This window comes from Vanessa cardui, chromosome 7, assembly GCF_905220365.1.
Source record: "Vanessa cardui chromosome 7, ilVanCard2.1, whole genome shotgun sequence".
In the NCBI taxonomy this organism is placed as follows: domain Eukaryota; kingdom Metazoa; phylum Arthropoda; class Insecta; order Lepidoptera; family Nymphalidae; genus Vanessa; species Vanessa cardui.
Window position 1 is genome coordinate 10,343,909 of NC_061129.1, and position 18,108 is coordinate 10,362,016.

Genomic DNA, 18,108 nt, shown 5'->3' on the forward strand with positions numbered 1-18,108 from the left:
CTCGGGCCGCGGCCGCTTTCAATTTGTAGGCCGCTACATCGCCGGCAATTACCGTATGGACGGAAGGCCGATCATCATCGATATATACGCTTAATAATGCCTAATGACACTTAATAAAGACAGAAATAAAAATGATGAGGTTATTATTTGTAGTCTACACCACAAAGAAACATAATATCTCCTATCTAAATTAAAGTTCTCGATATGTTTTTCAAAAAATTCTCCAGTTACCTATTCTAAACATTGTATTCGAAGTTTGAATTTTTTTATTAATTATTCCTCTATAGTATTTTTTTACATTCATATCTCATTTTTTTTTTAATTATTTTAGAATAACTTTATGTTGCATCAAAAAATATGTCACTTCTAAACATGTGATTAAAAAACTTCAAGGATCATTTCACTCACGGTGACTTCAACAGAGTTCGTCAAGTTGCACATTATCTAATAAAAAAAATTAATAAGGTATATATAAAATCTCGGGGTAATTTGTAGTCTTAGGGCATTTTTGTTATTATATTGTTTTTTACTAATATACCTACCTACTTGTGTAGGTACATATATTATTTACTACTTTTCTATACTTATTTTATAAATTGATCGTTAATAGTACAGATTATGTTTTAAATATACGTACTTTGTTCAATGTAAAAAATGTATACATTTCTATGTTTATATGTTTTTGTACTTTTATATTGAGCTGTTATAACAAACAATTATTTTTTTTTAATTTTATTTTCCATCCATTCCATTTATATATAGATAGACAGGCGTGTAATAGTTTACAATAAATGCAATAAATATATTTTATTTTTAATTATTATTGACGTTGACTTTTATAATGAGCAGTCTTTTTATTTATACTAATATAAAACAGCGCAGACTTTATAGTAAGTTATATCTTAAAAGGCCATCGCAATATGTATCCATATCCACATCCACATATTATGTAGTCATATTAGACAACTTCATTTAGCTAAGCAAGCTTGGAAAACTTCATTTGCAACTGTATAAAAATACTGGTTTGTTAAAAAAATAGAAAAAATAACTTAAAAAAAAACAAGTTATTTGAATAAATACTTTTGACGGCAGCTTAGATCATTATTAGATTATATTATGCTTTTTAAGTAAGATATATTATATGATTTGTGATTGTATATTCAGTTGAATGAAATATAGGTAAAGCCAAAAATCGAATCGGGATTCTAGAATAAACAGACTAAAGAAGAATCTATTTTGACACAATAGATATATTTATGCAAAGTACAACGATAAAGTTTATTTATCAATTATTTATTATAAAAAATAATTTATTCATTTAATTATCAGAAATGAATATTACATCTGGCAACCCTAGAAGCATGAATGCTGCCATAATGATACGGAAGTCTATAGAATGAGTGTTGCGTATATTGTACTAAAATAAATACTTACTAATTAATTAGCTTAGTGATAAGGGTACTTAAAATAAAACAATTATTTCATTTGTTTAATTTATTAACACTTAGGGCTGTACCCTGATATGTGTCACTACGTTAGCGAACTGCTCACATCATAAAAAATACATATTTAAAATAAATACATTTGATTACAGTTTATAATTAAATATCAATAGGTTATAAAATAATTACTGATTATTATTTTTCTTTCTCACATTTTATTAAATATTAAATACTTTCATGACATTAGTGTTATTTTTAATGACACATAAACAAATATATTAGATTAATTACTTGAAATTCAATTAACAACCCCACCAAAAAATACTACATTGTGGAGTAAATTGTGCAATGTTAGTTATTGAAGTCTCCTCCATAGATCCTTCTCAATCTCAATATTAAAATACTAACAGCAGGAAGAGTTTTTTTTTCTATCATTTGCTAAGATAATTATTATTAACATACGGTTCAATAAAGTATTAATTGTAAAAAAAGAAAAATTTGAAGATGGTGTGAGCAGATACGCATAATTATTTCCTCTACAAATTACTTTTTCCAAAATCTCTTATCCATTACAAACAACTACGTGACCCCTTATATACAGTGCTTAAACTACAAAAATAATTTAATCAACCACTATACAATACATACAAGTTTTATTAAATACATTAAATTGTAGACTTTACAATTATACTAAATATTCCATAAGTTATTTATTTTTTATTTGAAAAGTTTGTATTTCATTTTTTTTTTTATTATTTAGTATAACTTAATTTTCAACTAATATTTATTTAATGAATACAACATACATTACAAAAAATATTTTTATAATGACAATTATACAAAAATTTATACTACTTTGAGCTAAAGACATGGCTGAATGCTGTGATGTCGTTGTCATGTATAAAGAAAAGAAACCAACACAAATTTGACAACCGATATTAAATCTATGTGTCATTTCTTTTTTCAAACTAAGTCACATACTTAACTTATGAAATATTTCAAATATAATATCTGTTATGCTTATATTATACATGGAATATAAATAAATAACCTAAAATGTACACAAATCTATTATTTATTTTATATCACTGTTTTCCCAAAAAAATACATCGAAACAAAATCATTATTAAACTGATATCTTTAATAAAGTTCGAACGAACTTTGTATAGTATGTCTTTAAACGATCTGCTCTTAATGTTTACTTTAAATATTAGTAAAATTATAAAGTCAATGTAAAAATGGAATGTCTAAGCTTAAAATCAGTTATTGTTATGTAATAGATACTATTTTATCTATAATAGATTAATCTTTAGTTACTTTTTACCAAACTTAAATAAATATTAATTAATGTGGTTACAAGTACAATTCAATTACGAATTCTTTGGTTACTATTTTTACAACGCTTTTTTTTTAATCGTTATCTGTACATGTTTTTATTAATGTTTAAAAAAAAAAAACTTTTTCGCGACTGACACTTAAATGATTTAGAAAATTATACACGCAGGTAACTGTCTTCTAAATTTTTCTATCTATACAGTTAAAATTATTATTCGGGTAGGAACCTTCAAATTACTAATGTTTATCTATAGATAATATTCAATTACACGATTACCTTACATTAAATAGGTACCTTTTAGACTCATATTAACGTCCACAAGTCTCAACGGTTATCGAACGTTTCACAGCACTTTGGATCAAGTTTTTGTCACAGTATTTTACATGGGATGTCTCGGTGACGGTGCGTGTTCCGAACGCGAGGGAGGCGCAGAGGGATGCGTGGGGGGAGGGTAGGGACAGTAGCGCAGAGGCGCCGGCGGTTTCTGCAGCCAAAGGTCCGGCGGTAGTGCCAGTGGCTGTGGCCAGGCTGATGGCCAAGCTCGACCCCCGAGCGCGAGCAACTGCAAGGCAGGCGGAGTTCTCGCCCAAGCTGCTCGTTTCTCTGCTTCTTCGCTTGCGTCAGTTGCTCCGGAATAAAGTCGCAGAGGAGATCGTAGCAACTGCTGTTCCATAAGCATTAACTCCATCGGATCTCTGAAGATTAAAGAAAATATACTTTAAATAAACTTACATTTTATATTTATATAAGTCTATAAATTTATATAATAAATTACGTCAACAGATATAAAGTTTAAATCATTGAACGTCTAATTTCAATGAAAATGAGGACATTAATTTTATGTACAGGTTAACTTCACAATTCAAATTTAATCTCAAGTAACTCGATGCGAAGACCTATCTCAACATGTATCATATTCTGTTAGCATATTCAACTAAAACGCTGCGAATTCTAAGAACATTGCGTTTAGCGCATTCGTCTGTTCGTTAGCTTTCAGCGGGCCATGGTCTATAAAATTGAGTTCGCAGAATGCAGCGGCCACCGCCGGGCCACGTGTTTTCGAATCTCATAAAACGTTATTATACTCGCGAACTTAACTTATAAATATAACAACGCAGTCCTGATATCCGTCGTGTCACAGCGTTACATACTTTCGTAACTTTCATTTCGCTTCAATGCTGTTAACACATTCCGTCTTAAAACAGTTAACGTAAGAAATGAGTACGTGTCGAATATATCGACGATATTTTGTTATGCAATCGTGAGAAAACTCATTGAAATTTTAGTAAACAGTTAGTACTTCGTTGAAATATATTTCCGAATGCCGAGTTAACGAGGCGGGCACGTCCCGAGCCTTTTAGTGCGTGATGTTCTTTATAGATTCCAGGAGGCTGTCGCCACCACCGCGTTTCCCGCTAGCACGCTATTTCTGCTCAGCAAAACTGTTCTAACGAGCTCGTAACAGATCACGCCCGCTCAATAAGAATGGAACAGGTTATTCCATGCGAACGCGCCTCAGATACTATCTCGAATGGTGTTATTAACGGCCTGTGCGTTTTGAGATATGAACTGAGTGGTAAATGAGCGTGACGATGTAGCTGACTCGAGATGGGGCTCAAAATTGGCATGACATCACGAGATGCCGTGTCGAATTTAATCTATCACCGGCGAGGCCGCAGGCGCCGGTCTCGGTATTAAAACAGGTAGTGCTCACAGATGATAACCGAAATATACATTTTTTATTAGAAACGTTAATTCGTACAGAAAGGATAATGGCGGGTGTTAATGTTATAGCTGCCTCGTATCATCTCACGCATCTTCTCACACGTTACAGTAATATCCCCTAATAGACCTTGATATTAAAACGCATTATAGAGTGTTAAGTTTCTGTTAAGTTATTATAATATTTTGATTTATTCGATCATCATTTTCTCTTCATATATTTCAAGTTAATGTATCACGCTGTGATCTTTTATTTGGTTAAAAAAAATATAGATATTTAATCTCAACTGTCGCATACATTTTATAAGTGAAAAGTAATTAAGCATTAAGAGGAAGTACAGACATTTTACCTACCGCGGTAAAACGTCAGTAAAAGTTATACCACATTTGGCTTGTTCTAAACGCAACATGTCAAAAACTTGTGTCAAATCTCTTTGTGTTTCGGATTCAAATGAAGGTATTTCTATGCGTTAATAGGACAAAGGAATTTTTTGTTCCGTACGTACTCTTTTATATAAATTTTTCAATAATGTCAATTTGAATTCAGTGATTAGTATAATGCCAACACTATACTTATTATAATTCTAAGCTGAGTGTGAGGATATTATGTTATGTCGTTTCGGGTGCTATGGGGGCGTTAATGGGGTATTTATTATGATCTCGGTATCAGCGGTAATAGCCAACTCTCGCCGGCAAATTACAGGGCGGCGCTATAAGAGGCTACGTAGGTATGGACTGCAGGTATCGACGCCAAGTCGGATTTTACGATAAACACAAAACATCTAACAAAAATATAAATTATTTTAACACGTATGCATAATTCATTGACGTCTACTTCTTTATGTCGGGCCCACCTCTCTATTAGACCTAATGATATGTCACTTAGCGATAACATCGATAGTTTTCTAGATGAACGGCACTATTAGTTAATTATCGGAATCTATTCAACGATTTATTAATCTATGGTAATAGAATAATTATCTTATATGGTGAAAATTGCAATTTATTCATCGAAATCAAAATATTTTTTATTTATTAAGTAGCTAAGTAAATAAATTTATTATACGTAAGAAGGTTTTATTGAATTTATATTCTCATGTATACAAAATAAATAATTATTGCAAAGCATTAATGCGTTGACATCATTCGATTAATAATACAGAAAACTATAACTTTTTTTGTATATTTGTCTGCGTAATTAAAAAATAATAAAGCTTTAAAATCATTTCGAGTGTTAATCTAAACGACCACCAAAAACTAGCTCTGATTAGGAGGGCGTTTTGTTAATTAATACCTGAAAATAATATTCCCACACTATGCCAATTTATCATACTTATTCTCAGCTCAATTTCGGACGTCAGCGGAGGAAGTCATTAAGGCTCAGTTCGTTTAGTCTTAAATTACGTCATTTTTCTCCGTGTTATATTGTTTAATGGTTGATAATATAAGGGTAAATTGATTTCTGGACGAAATGTATTGTTATAAAAGTCATATTAAATTTTATAAATTAGAATATTAATGTTAATAATTTCATTAATTATATTATATTAGGTACTTCAATTTTTTTGAAAATATAACATGAAATTGAACCCTAACTGGTTTGAACACGTGACACAGGTAAAACTGTATAGTTTTTTTTTTGTAATTTACAAATAACCTAAAATTTTACATTCGAAATTTAAAATAATTGTTGTGGTCGAGATTTTGAGATTGACCGAATATTATTTTCTTTGAGTTTTCGTTTAGAAATAGCATCAAAATAATTTATATAATGACAGTTCTGCTAGGGCATTCACTATTCGATGCGATCGAGCGAGCACTCGGACTGAATTACGAGGCTATAATATTCGCTCTCGAGCCTACAGAAGCCAGCTGAGTAATAAATATACCTACTCACACCTAGTACACTTGGATCCAAATATAATTAAAGTTTTTTTTTTATATATTATCCAGGTAGGCATAGGACTCTACTCCACCTGATGGTAAGTGGAAATGGCGTCCAAACGCGAAGACGACTAGTACCGCAAGAATGAGTTTGAAGGCACCCAGGTTATGAGAGGAGGGGAACACGTGTGCTGATAGAGAGTTCCATTTTTTGGCGGTGCGACAAAGAAAAGAGTTGCCAACTTTCTTTGTTTTAACGGTACAAAATTATTTAAAATATTTTCAAAGCAAAAACTTTTTCTTATAATGGATCAGTAAAAAACAGACAATCGATTTCATTTAATAGTATATGGATATTGATAACCAACTTTGATACGCACTCTTCGCACCATTAAATTCCAATCATAACTAATTCATATAAAAAATTAATAAATACTTATTTCTTTTAATTATCTTCCACTTAGATGTAAGAACGGTAGCGGGCGGAGGAAGCTCGGTAATGCATAGATAGCATCTCGAATTAGCCGTCAATCACGAGAGAACTATCATCGCGCTGTATCAATTAATACGAATCAGTAGCACACAGTGACGCGCCCGAGATTACATTACTAATAGGTTCAATAAACTACTCCTCATTTCAACTCAGATCAACCAACGAATTGCTTTAAAATTTATCTGACATTTCAATTTGTTGATGATATTTTTTTTTCGTAATGAATATCAATGAATCAAAAAGAAATCTTTTATATCGAAAGAGTATCAGTCTACTTCATATATGCGAGTATGTAGATGCATTTAGTAAATCGACACTTACTATTGAAACGTAGGTAGGTTTAAATGTATAAAGCGTTTTTGCACATTTCGCGACGGTTGAACACGAATCGTTTTGAGCACGTTATGCCGTGGAACCGGTCCGTGCATCACACCGACGATGGGCAGATAATAGAAATGCGCTTTAATTTGTCGTTTAGGGCATAATGAGGAGCGAGCCCTGTGATTACGCGCGCCGACGCCGCCGGCTCGCGCGCTGTTGACGTGCGCTGTTTCCACACGCCGCACCCGCCCACATCTCGTAACCGCATATCCTCGAACGTGTAAACTCGAAATCGTCTACATTTGTTACACCCGACTACGAAATCGACGCGAGTCGAGTGCGAAATGAGAAACAAAGGTAGTGCCCCTCATGGGAACGCCTGCGATTACGGCCTCCGGCAAATTCTCGCCTCGCACCGGACGGCTCAACTTAAAAGTAATGAGTGGAAATCAGAATTATACGGAGCGTTTTAAAATCGCATTCATAACCCGTATTTATGGGTGTAAATATTGTCGCCATCGGTTAATGGACGTCTGTAGAACCTTAATTAGGAAGAATACTTTTACACCTTTTAAATCGGCTTTGAATTTTAAGAAAGTTAAATTTTCTTTCCTTATTCATATTCTTTAAGTCTCTTAAAGAATTTTCATCGGAAATATTTTACCTGTGATATTATTAAAGAATGTGTGGATTTATTAGTTCTATACAATACAAGTACATAGATTGTTTTTTAAGACATATGCCTAATGTTTTTTGGATTTCTATTATAACATTTTTCGTACTCTCCGCACCGATTGCCTCAGCAAGTTTAAAGGTTGTACATTATGTAAACATTATAATTATAAATTATCGTAACATTATCAATTACTTGTCACAGAGTTAACCAATGTTTGCAATCGATAAATATGTTTAAAATAATTCTTGTCATGAGATAAATGATCTAACGACACGTAAATAGCGAATGATCAGTCATATTTGTACTTTGCTAATGATCATTCATAATATTATTCAGTAAAATATGTCGCTATCGAAAGTAGTCGCAAGTCGTGCCCTAGATTTATTACTAATATTTAATGTCATGGAAAATTTCAATATAAATAATCACCAGCCATAGCTTAAACGAAGTTTACTAAATAATACTACGTACAAGAAATAAAATCGCCTTAACTAATAAACTTTTAAATCAGAGCAACATCAGATTCGCCATAAATTCCGAAATATTTTAAAGCCATAATCTTATTTTGCGAGTCGATTAAGCTGATAGGGTATAACAACGGGCACTCCAATCGGCATTGAACATAGTATCAGCTGCAATCAGATGAGGCGAGTTTTTAATCTTTTATTCATAAAAGCCGCCGCTCAAATTGCAGGGCGGTCGACCTAATGCCTTTCAACTGTTGCTAATAACCTGCCAATTTATCAAACTCGCCTGCAGCGCCGCAATCGGCTAACAGTCGGCTGCACTAACACGTGGCCACGTCCGTCATTCCTGCGTTGCTCTGAGTAATAGGTGCTAATTTTAGCAAAAAATCGCTTTCGTAATTACCTTAATAGCAGATTGTACATGTCTAAAAATAACTTACATACTCAACGATTTTATATACAGATGTTCGATTATTTAAGATAGTTCCAGTGCTATTATTGCTATATCGCTCAAGTAGGTATCTTAAAAATCAGAACACAAATAATTTTATTTAAGAACTATTGTTTGTAACTTGACATTACAATAAAAAATCTTACCTGTCAAAATCAGTAAGTCTAGACGAATCTCGAAAACCTTTCGCAAAAGGATTCGAATCTATCTTCAGTTTGGTGATCAGCTGGTTTTGATAGGCTGTGACCGCAGTAAACACAGTTTCCGGGAATACGAATGTTCTATGCTGTTCTCTCGATAAATCGGTGATGAGGCCACCTCCTTCACGCACCTTCACGAGATGTATCCTCGGCTGGTATCGATGCATGGAGTTCAGGACTATCTGTAAAGGAAGAAAATTGTAATTGTCAAAATCGAATTAAAAATAAATCATGATACTCAAATTAGTGTTACCGATAAAATATTTGAAATGCATGCCCATACTCACACATAACGTTAGATAAAAAAAATATAATTTACTATTGTTACATATACATCAATATTTAGATTTTTTTATAATGTCTATACATAGTTTTAAATCTAATTGTAATCTACTAAACAAACTAAGAAACGTGTTGTCTGTGAAATGTTTTGTGTTTCTCATTAGTATTTAAAATCAATATTTTTTTGTCGTGTAAGATAGTGTCGATATTTGAAGTACACTTGGCTTCTGCCTTCCCAAAACAGATGAAGATGCTATTTTCTTGTTAAATTAATTAATTTTATCTACTTAATGATAGTGTTGGTGATTTCTCATCGCTACATTGTAATTAATTGGGCGATGTGACGCGCGATAGCCGACACTCGCCGCTGATGGTATAATTAACGTTCGTTAATTAATTTGACTGCCTACTTACTTTTATTACATAATTGCGTTTTTCAAGAGAGCCGATTCATTGTGGATTCGTTTGTGTTATTAATAACGTTATCTCTGTTACAATGTTACGGGGGATTTCCTAATTATTTCTTTACTTCCGTTTCTTTCTGTACTTAAATTATTTTTCGTTGTAAGTCTTTAGATAAACGTAGCATGTACTTGTCGATTAAATCATTTGACTATGTTCTTATGAGGTTTTTTGTTAATTAAAAATATGCCTACTTTTAAATTTTATGTATAATATTAAATAACATTATAACTGAGTAAAGTCGGCTTGAGATTTGAGATAATATTTAAATAAACTAATGGTCAGATACAAACACACCAGGTATATTTAAGTATGAAAAAGATAATGTGAATTTATTTACGCCGTCATCAAAGCGAAACGGGCGTGGCTCTTGTCATTATAGAACCTTTAATTTTCCACACCTGTGTCTAAATGAATAATCGCTGAATTCGCTATTTGAATACATTTATCAACACAATAAATACATTTGGTCGGAACAAATATTTGCTGTCTTCGACAGTGGGCGATTTGAAAACGTAGAAAAATTGTTTTGTATTTGTTTTGCACAATTCACCAATTTCATATAATAAGTTACCGTTATCGAACCGATATACTTAAACAATTTCTATACCTTTATGCTTAAAAATCAAAAACTTACGTCATGTTAAATGTAAGCAGTAGTTGTCAAAATATTCTAAAATACTTTTGTTGAAACAAATATATTGGGAAGATATTCGCAGGTGACATTGGCGTTATAATCTGTGCCTTTTTGGCACTTAAAATCCAAAAATATATATGGGATGATACAATTTTTCAATACAATATTTTTCTTTGATTGGCAGACGAGAAAATTGGCTAAAAGACAGTAAGTGTTCACCACTGCCCAAAGATATTGATACCGTAAGAATTTTGATGTTAGTTATGCTGTTGGGGGTAGAAAATATGATGAATGGGTAGGCCTAACCCAGTCGAGTACCTATACACAAAGCATTACCGCCAAGTCAAATAATTATTAATTTAACATAATATTTCAGAGATTAGTCACCTAGTTTCAGGTTAAATGCGTTTGTATGGCGCATAGCCTTCATTATATTGTCAGTTTATTAAAAATTAATTGCCTTTGCATGACGGTATCTACACTTTCGTTTTTGCTATTGACATAGCTAATTAATTATTAGCTCAGTGCTCGTAAATCACATTTTAAGGTTTTATTTTTATATTAATTTGGGCTGCTTTGTGTCGTACCTATTAATAACATTAAAATATGAAGATTTTCTCTATCCATAACAAATTTGAACAATAGAACTAGAAATTACAATTCCTTAGGCTTATTAATTGGTAAACTTTGGATATTTGTTCAATAAAAAAAAAAACTAAAATATTTAAGAAACGAAACGTTGTATCTAAATAACCAATGTTCTTGTGGTAAATGCAACTGCAAGTTGTGATGCTGGGTGTGACAAAAATCACAAGGTCCTAGGTATTTCTCTAAATTGCAAACCACTTCAGCCTGTATTATAATCACGCACCCATACCTATAACATAGCATTCATTGAACATTATCCCTGTGGGGGAGCAACATACATTTTGAAAACAAAACAATTCTCATTCTCAACATCTTTATATCTTTTGAGATACCTAAAATCGACCTCGCCATTTCATCTACAACGCCTTATTTTATTAATGTATTTGTCGTTAATTCAAAGTGATTCTTGATGTTTCAGTCGACGAATTAGAAACATAACTATGATGAAAATTCAGATTTTTGATTTTATTAATCAAAGTGATTTTGCCCACTTTTTGGTTATTTTGTTTTACGAATTCAAACAAAAAAAAAATAGTTTGTTCAAATCTAATCAAGTCAAAATAAACTTTATTCAAGTAGGCTTTTACGGGCACTTTTGATTCGTCATCAAGGTAAAGGTTGATGTTTGATTTGATTTAAATCGAACCCAGTAACATACAAGCAAGAACAACCAGGTAGTAAGACATGGGTAGAGTAGGTATAAATACAACAATTGCCTAAGACTATTTATCGGTATCTACCAACTGAAAACCATACCAAAGATCTCTTCTCTAATTATTGTCTAATTGGAATTAACTTACATAGCTACATTTAAAGTTTACTTGTATTTTGTAACATTTTTAAATTTCAATAAGTATAATGATGTAAACTTAACAATCGAAAAGTACACACTAAATAATAACAATACTATACGATAATACAAAAGGTTCATTAACCTTTCCGACATAAATGTAGGTATATATACAATAAGTATCAGTTACGTGGGTAAGTATATATAAATCTTCTATAATCGTTGAGTATTATTTCAAGTAGAGTGAACTCTCATTACTGCATTATAGACATACGTTTTGATAGAGCATTATAATAGTATTACGTACCTACGTAGGCGACGACACTGCTAAAGGGATGTACGGACGCCCTTTCTTATACTAAGCATATCAAAAGATAGTAAGCTTTAATACTTCGAGAATAAAGTAATGTATGGCGTAGCGGTAACCGCAGTGCTATAATTGCGGTGGGGGGCGTTGGGAGGGCCGTGGGGAGGAGCGGTATGGCGGACGGAGGGGGACACATCGCTCCAGACCGTCGGGCAGGTAGCACGTCTTAATATAATCTGACAAATTTATTTAGTCCCTTATTTGAAAAGTTTAAAAATATTGTGTAAATCAAATAAGTGACTAATTTTTGATTTTTCCTATTCTATCTATTTACTTGTATCGTTTAACTTTTGACATTGAATGCAAATCGCGGATTTCTTTGAGCAGTTACCTTATCACGAACTTAAATAATGCCGAATTAATTATTTTTATATATGTACCTACTCTAAGTTTAGTAGTTCTAGAAATATCTATTAAAGAATAAACATTTTTGATAGGTATTGGTTTTGAATAAATATAGTCTCGTATAGGTCGGTAAGTAAGATAAATTATTTTTTTCCAGACAGTTTTATAGTCTCCTTATTTAATAAAAAAAAACCGTTAATTTCAAATAGGAAGATATTTGTAAAATCCATTTACGTTATCTGTATCTTTTGAATATGGAATGCATAAACGATTCGACCGGGCACGACCGGGCCCGAGCCGTCAATAAGCCGCGCGTCGATATTTCGATTAGCGCGCGAGGCCGCGGATTACGACGGATTTTCGCCTCCGCACCACCACGACGACAAATTACCCCATTTGTACCTACCGCGCACCGGCGACGCGGGCCTGCCATGTTATCATTTAATCTGATATTCAATTATCTAACAAAACTTCCAATTTTTTATTTCCATAGACATACAATAACCAACAAAATACTTATGTGTATAAGTTTATTGTTTTAATAAGAATAAATATTTGTGTTAGAGAAAGTATCAAATAAACATTAAATAAAATCTTCAAAATTACAAAAAAATTAACGTATTACCAAATTACAGTCAGGGTCATATTACACAAAATATCTATTAATAGATAGGTACCTACATTACGGTTTTGTAATCGGGAGGTCATAAGGACATTGGTCTTTTAAATTTTAATAATCATTAAATTAAATACTGAAATCTATTACTTTTTTATATTTTCATCGCATCTTAACCATTGGTACTTTCAATTGTGAATGTATAAAGATTAATGATAGATAACAAGGTCGACTTTACAAAATCCTAATCATTATTCATAAATAATGATAAAGTGTTTACGAAAACAAATATTGATATTTAATTATGAAAATATTAATGAGCATCGCGCATAAAAAAAAAGTAATGTTATTCGAACTGTCATTTAACCAATAAAAATAATGGATATATTTATGCAAACATGGTGTGTCCATTCAATACAAGATGTCAACAGATTCGACGTGGTGTTGCGTGGGCGTGAACAATCGCGCTCTTAAATCCGTTCCAATATATTATTGACATTTTATTACTTTAAAATTATCTCTACGGTTTTATGTTCGCTATACACGGAGCTATGTATATAAAATCATGCAAATATATATTGTAAATGAAATCAATGTCACACCTATAAATTAACGTGACATTTGTCCGCTAAAAAGCAAAAAAATAACTGTACGTATTACATTATAAATAATTAAAATAGTTATTACAAGTATCGTAGCTGGTAAGTTTTTGACAAGCAAAGTCAAAGTAAACCACCGTGTAAACTATATAATACTACCTATATAGATAATTTGTACAGTTATATTACCATAAAAAAAAATCAACGAAATGAAAAACAATATTTTTATATTTAAACCACATTGACACTGAAATAGGTAAAAAAAATATAGTTAATTATTATTAAAAGTATAAAATATGTTTAGATGTATTCATTCACGCACTCTTCAACGTAATCATTAATTTGTCGAAATGATTAATAGTCATTATTATCAAATATTAGCGATAAATATCTTTTATCGATATAAAACTTTTACTTTCTTTCGCGTAGGTGGTACATGCACGTATAAAATTCTCATTGGCATCAATTTATTACTTAATATTGTGCGCGATTGTCCGATAACATCATTGAGGTTAAGTCAACATCAGCGGTAAGCGATGAAAAATGATGCTTTAAATTAGCGGATTTCTCGATCTTTTTATTAGGCTTGAAACACAACATGACAAAATACAGAAAATATGCTACATACATTTGAAACCAGCTTTCTACTTAAAATTTACCAACTGGCGAAAATGATAATAATTACCTGTATATATGTTCTAGATTTGATAAGTAAGTAGGTTGTACCTACCTAAGGTTAGGTTCTGCAGTTTGTCATTTTAGAATATTATAATAATAATATGTATAATACCAGTAACAATCATATTTTTAAATGATTTACAATTTCGTAGTATAAATAATAATTAATCTTTAAAGTTATTAGGTACCTACACATATTTTATTTATGTGACTGTACAGTACAGCTGCTTATGATTAATTATTTGAGTCAAGTGTTTTCTTAATACTTAATATTTAGACTAAACTCTCAAGTCTGGGACTAAATTCATTTATAAACTCATTAGCGATTTCATCCGGGTTATAAATAAAACTGGTCCGATATAAAATTGCAATGTGTTAATATTTCATATTAGCGTTATTAAGTTGTCTAGATTTTAATGTGTTTATATTATATTTATTTTTTATTAACGTGACGAGTTAATTGACGTATAATGTCAAGGTGATTTTTACTTATTTTACAATAATGGTATTGTAATATAATTGATAAGAATACATTGACCTTCACCTCTAGCTCGCGGGATTGATGCCTCTGACGATTTAACAAATTTTACAATTTGTTGAGTTTTTCACTAAAATACCTCTTGCTCATTGATAAAAATTATTGTTTTTACGTTACTTCCTTTTTTTGTTTTTTGTGGTGAGCAATAAAGTATAATTCATAAATATTTAATTGGAATAAAACTTTTAATAAGTACCTATATATCAATATCCGACAACCGTAAAGTAATGTAAAGTAGGAAGTTTTGAGCAGAATCGAGTTATTGAAAGATGTTTTTGTCTGTGAATGAAAAGTAATCGTAGTATTCGTTTTTCTTTTGTTTAGTTGTGAGATGTCTATTGTTGCTTCAATCATTATATAACTGTTTAACCTTCGAGAAGAAAGTTCGGTTGACGCGCTAGTGTTCACGCGAAGCTGACTTAGGTAAGTGTGAAAGTAATCCCTGTGATATACGACCGACTTTAAAACACGCTGTTAACCTTACCTACCTATTTAAAAACATTTTTTATTGATATTGTATTCATAAATTTCAAGATACATAAAAACTATAAACGGAATAATCCTTTACCAATATAAGGCTTGATAATATCACATCAACAAGCTTCTTTTGTTGTTTTTTTCATATCAACAGAGTTTATTATTTTACTTAGAACCGTATATTACGCCAGTGAGTGATTAGACGATCCGTTAAAAAAAACGAAATCGCGTTTAACAATAACTACACTATAAACATTATTCGATTCAAATGTTGTTTCATTTTGTTTCGATATACCTAATACGGCTTCTACAAACCGCAAAATTCATCAAAATTCAATTAGTAGTGATTCTTCTGAGTACAACGAATACAATGGATGTAATAATAATAAGTTACACTTTAAAACTTTTTTTTTATTTGTCGTACGGCATGGCATTAAGGTATCTATTTGTTATTAAAATAAATACATTACCCACACACAAATAGAAACCTCGTACAAAAGTACATCGTGTCAGAAGAATATTCAGTTAAAATGAATTTATCTACATACGTATATATCCTTCAAAAATAATCGTAAAAGATTTAAAAGTTACAACATAAAAAAAACGAACACATAACTACTTTTTTGTTATAATAAATTATCAATTACGAATAAGGAGGATTACGGACGAATATTTACTTACACAAATTAAGTAAAACTATAATAAAGTAATGCATTATCTTTCAATCAAAGCTATTTTAAACATAAAATAGATGTTTCAAAGAATATGAAATAAAACAGAGAAAAAATCAGACTTAATAAAAAAAAAAGTTAAAGACCAAAGGAGTTTTTAGTTTTTTTTTATAAACCTATAACCTCATAATTAAAATAATACAAAACTTTCATGACTTGTAAAATTAAACAGTGTTTATTTTATTGTAGTAAATCGTTACAACCAATATCTCGGAGACGACCCATTCACGATTTCATTATGGGATCCCGTTCACCTTTCTCATAAATATTCATGAATAATATTATGACACATTATGATAAATCCGACTGCTTAATAAACATAATCTATTAATTTTAAGTAAACAACCTTTTGCTTGTAATAATCTTACACGCGACGTAAAAAGACGATTTTGGAATTATTACTTAATAGCTTTGGATTTATACTTGAAATCAATATTATTTGATTAATATTGATAAAAAATTTAGTCGAGATGACCCAATGGTAAGAACGCGTGCATCTTAACCGATGATTGCGGGTTCAAACCCAGGCAAGCACCGCTGTTTCATGTGCTTAATTTGTCTTTATAATTCATCTCGTGCTCAGCGGTGAAGGAAAACATCTTGAGGAAACCTGCATGTGACAAATTTCATAGAAATTCTGCCACATGTGCATTCCACCAACCCGCATTGGAACAGCGTGGTGGAATATGAATATAATTAGCCCATCAGTGGGAATTTACAGGCTGTTTTTTGATACAAATTTACCATTGGTATATTTGTATTGGAGATTAAATTATTTTTCAATTCCCGTATCAAATGTAATAATAACATTTATAAATTCTCTCGTGTCTTTATCATAAGAAAAACAAACAGATTTAAATATATAAATCTGTATAATTTAAATGTATAAAATTAATATTTCAGAATTAATTTTACTTATGAAAGTATCAATGACTATTTATGTGTGCCAGTTCCCCTATCTTCTCCTAGTCTGTTAAAGTTTTATACGATATCTTTGGATTCCAATAATATTTTTACCGTATATATGTACTATGTTAAGTTATACAAAAACAAAATAGACAATCTAGCCGCTTCTAAAACTATAACAGAATCTAATATCGGTTCTTTAAAATGTCTACAAGAAAAAATAACGAAACATTTATATGAATAAGTGCGGGAAAAATCAACCTTAATTCAATATTTTCTTAGAGAATAAAGAATAATAATGATAAATTAACATTGATAAACTGAAGTTTTTCGTTGAAGAAATTTGCAATTAAACTAATTAAATAATTAGTAGTTATACCCTAATTTTACTTGACCGTAGTCCAGATGGATTTCTCGTTATAAATATATTATGTACATAATATCTACGTAATAGTAGAACTATTCTACACTGTTGGTCATTTTAAGCCTTAATGACTTTTACGTGAAATGTTCGTGTTTACGAATATTTAATTAAAAATGTAGCGGCTTTTATCTGGTTTAGTTATACGTATACAATGAACATAAGAATTTTTATCAGAAACATTCATTTATAATGGTTCGCACGACTGTTCTTGTAATATTACTGGTAATCATTTTATACATAAACTTAAAGTCGAATAACCCAGTGGATAGAAAACTGGAGCTTAGCTGAAGGTCCGATATTCAAATCTAGATAAACAAATAAGTTTGCAAATATTTAATGAGTTAATATATAATAGAATGTTCATCCACACAACCACCCTGATAGAGCTGCGTGCTGTAGGTAATAATCTAGATAATAATTGGTTCTCTTGAAGCGGTCATTTACCCGGCTTAACTATATTTACAGGCCTGTAATTCACTTTTACTTCGCTCAGTACTATCATGTAAATATGTTTTATGATATTTAATTTATTGCTTAAATAAATCATCAATCGAAGCGACGACAAGACATTTTAAATTTCTTATTAGCTCATTACGAAACCATTACCAAATGCCAA

At 31.2% G+C, this 18,108-nt stretch overlaps 1 protein-coding gene across 1 annotated transcript in view; it reads right to left on the minus strand.

The window, feature by feature from the left end:
- Nucleotides 1–1,485: 1,485 nt before the first annotated feature.
- LOC124531439 (T-box protein H15-like) overlaps nt 1,486–18,108 on the minus strand; it is a 62,676-nt gene continuing 46,053 nt past the window's right edge. Inside the window, exons 5-6 of the mRNA XM_047106023.1 lie at nt 8,939–9,174; nt 1,486–3,473 (exon numbers count right to left, since the gene is read on the minus strand). Of these exons, the coding sequence (XP_046961979.1) occupies nt 3,158–3,473; nt 8,939–9,174 (552 nt within the window). The 3' untranslated portion in view covers nt 1,486–3,157. The remainder of the gene's footprint in view (nt 3,474–8,938; nt 9,175–18,108) is intronic.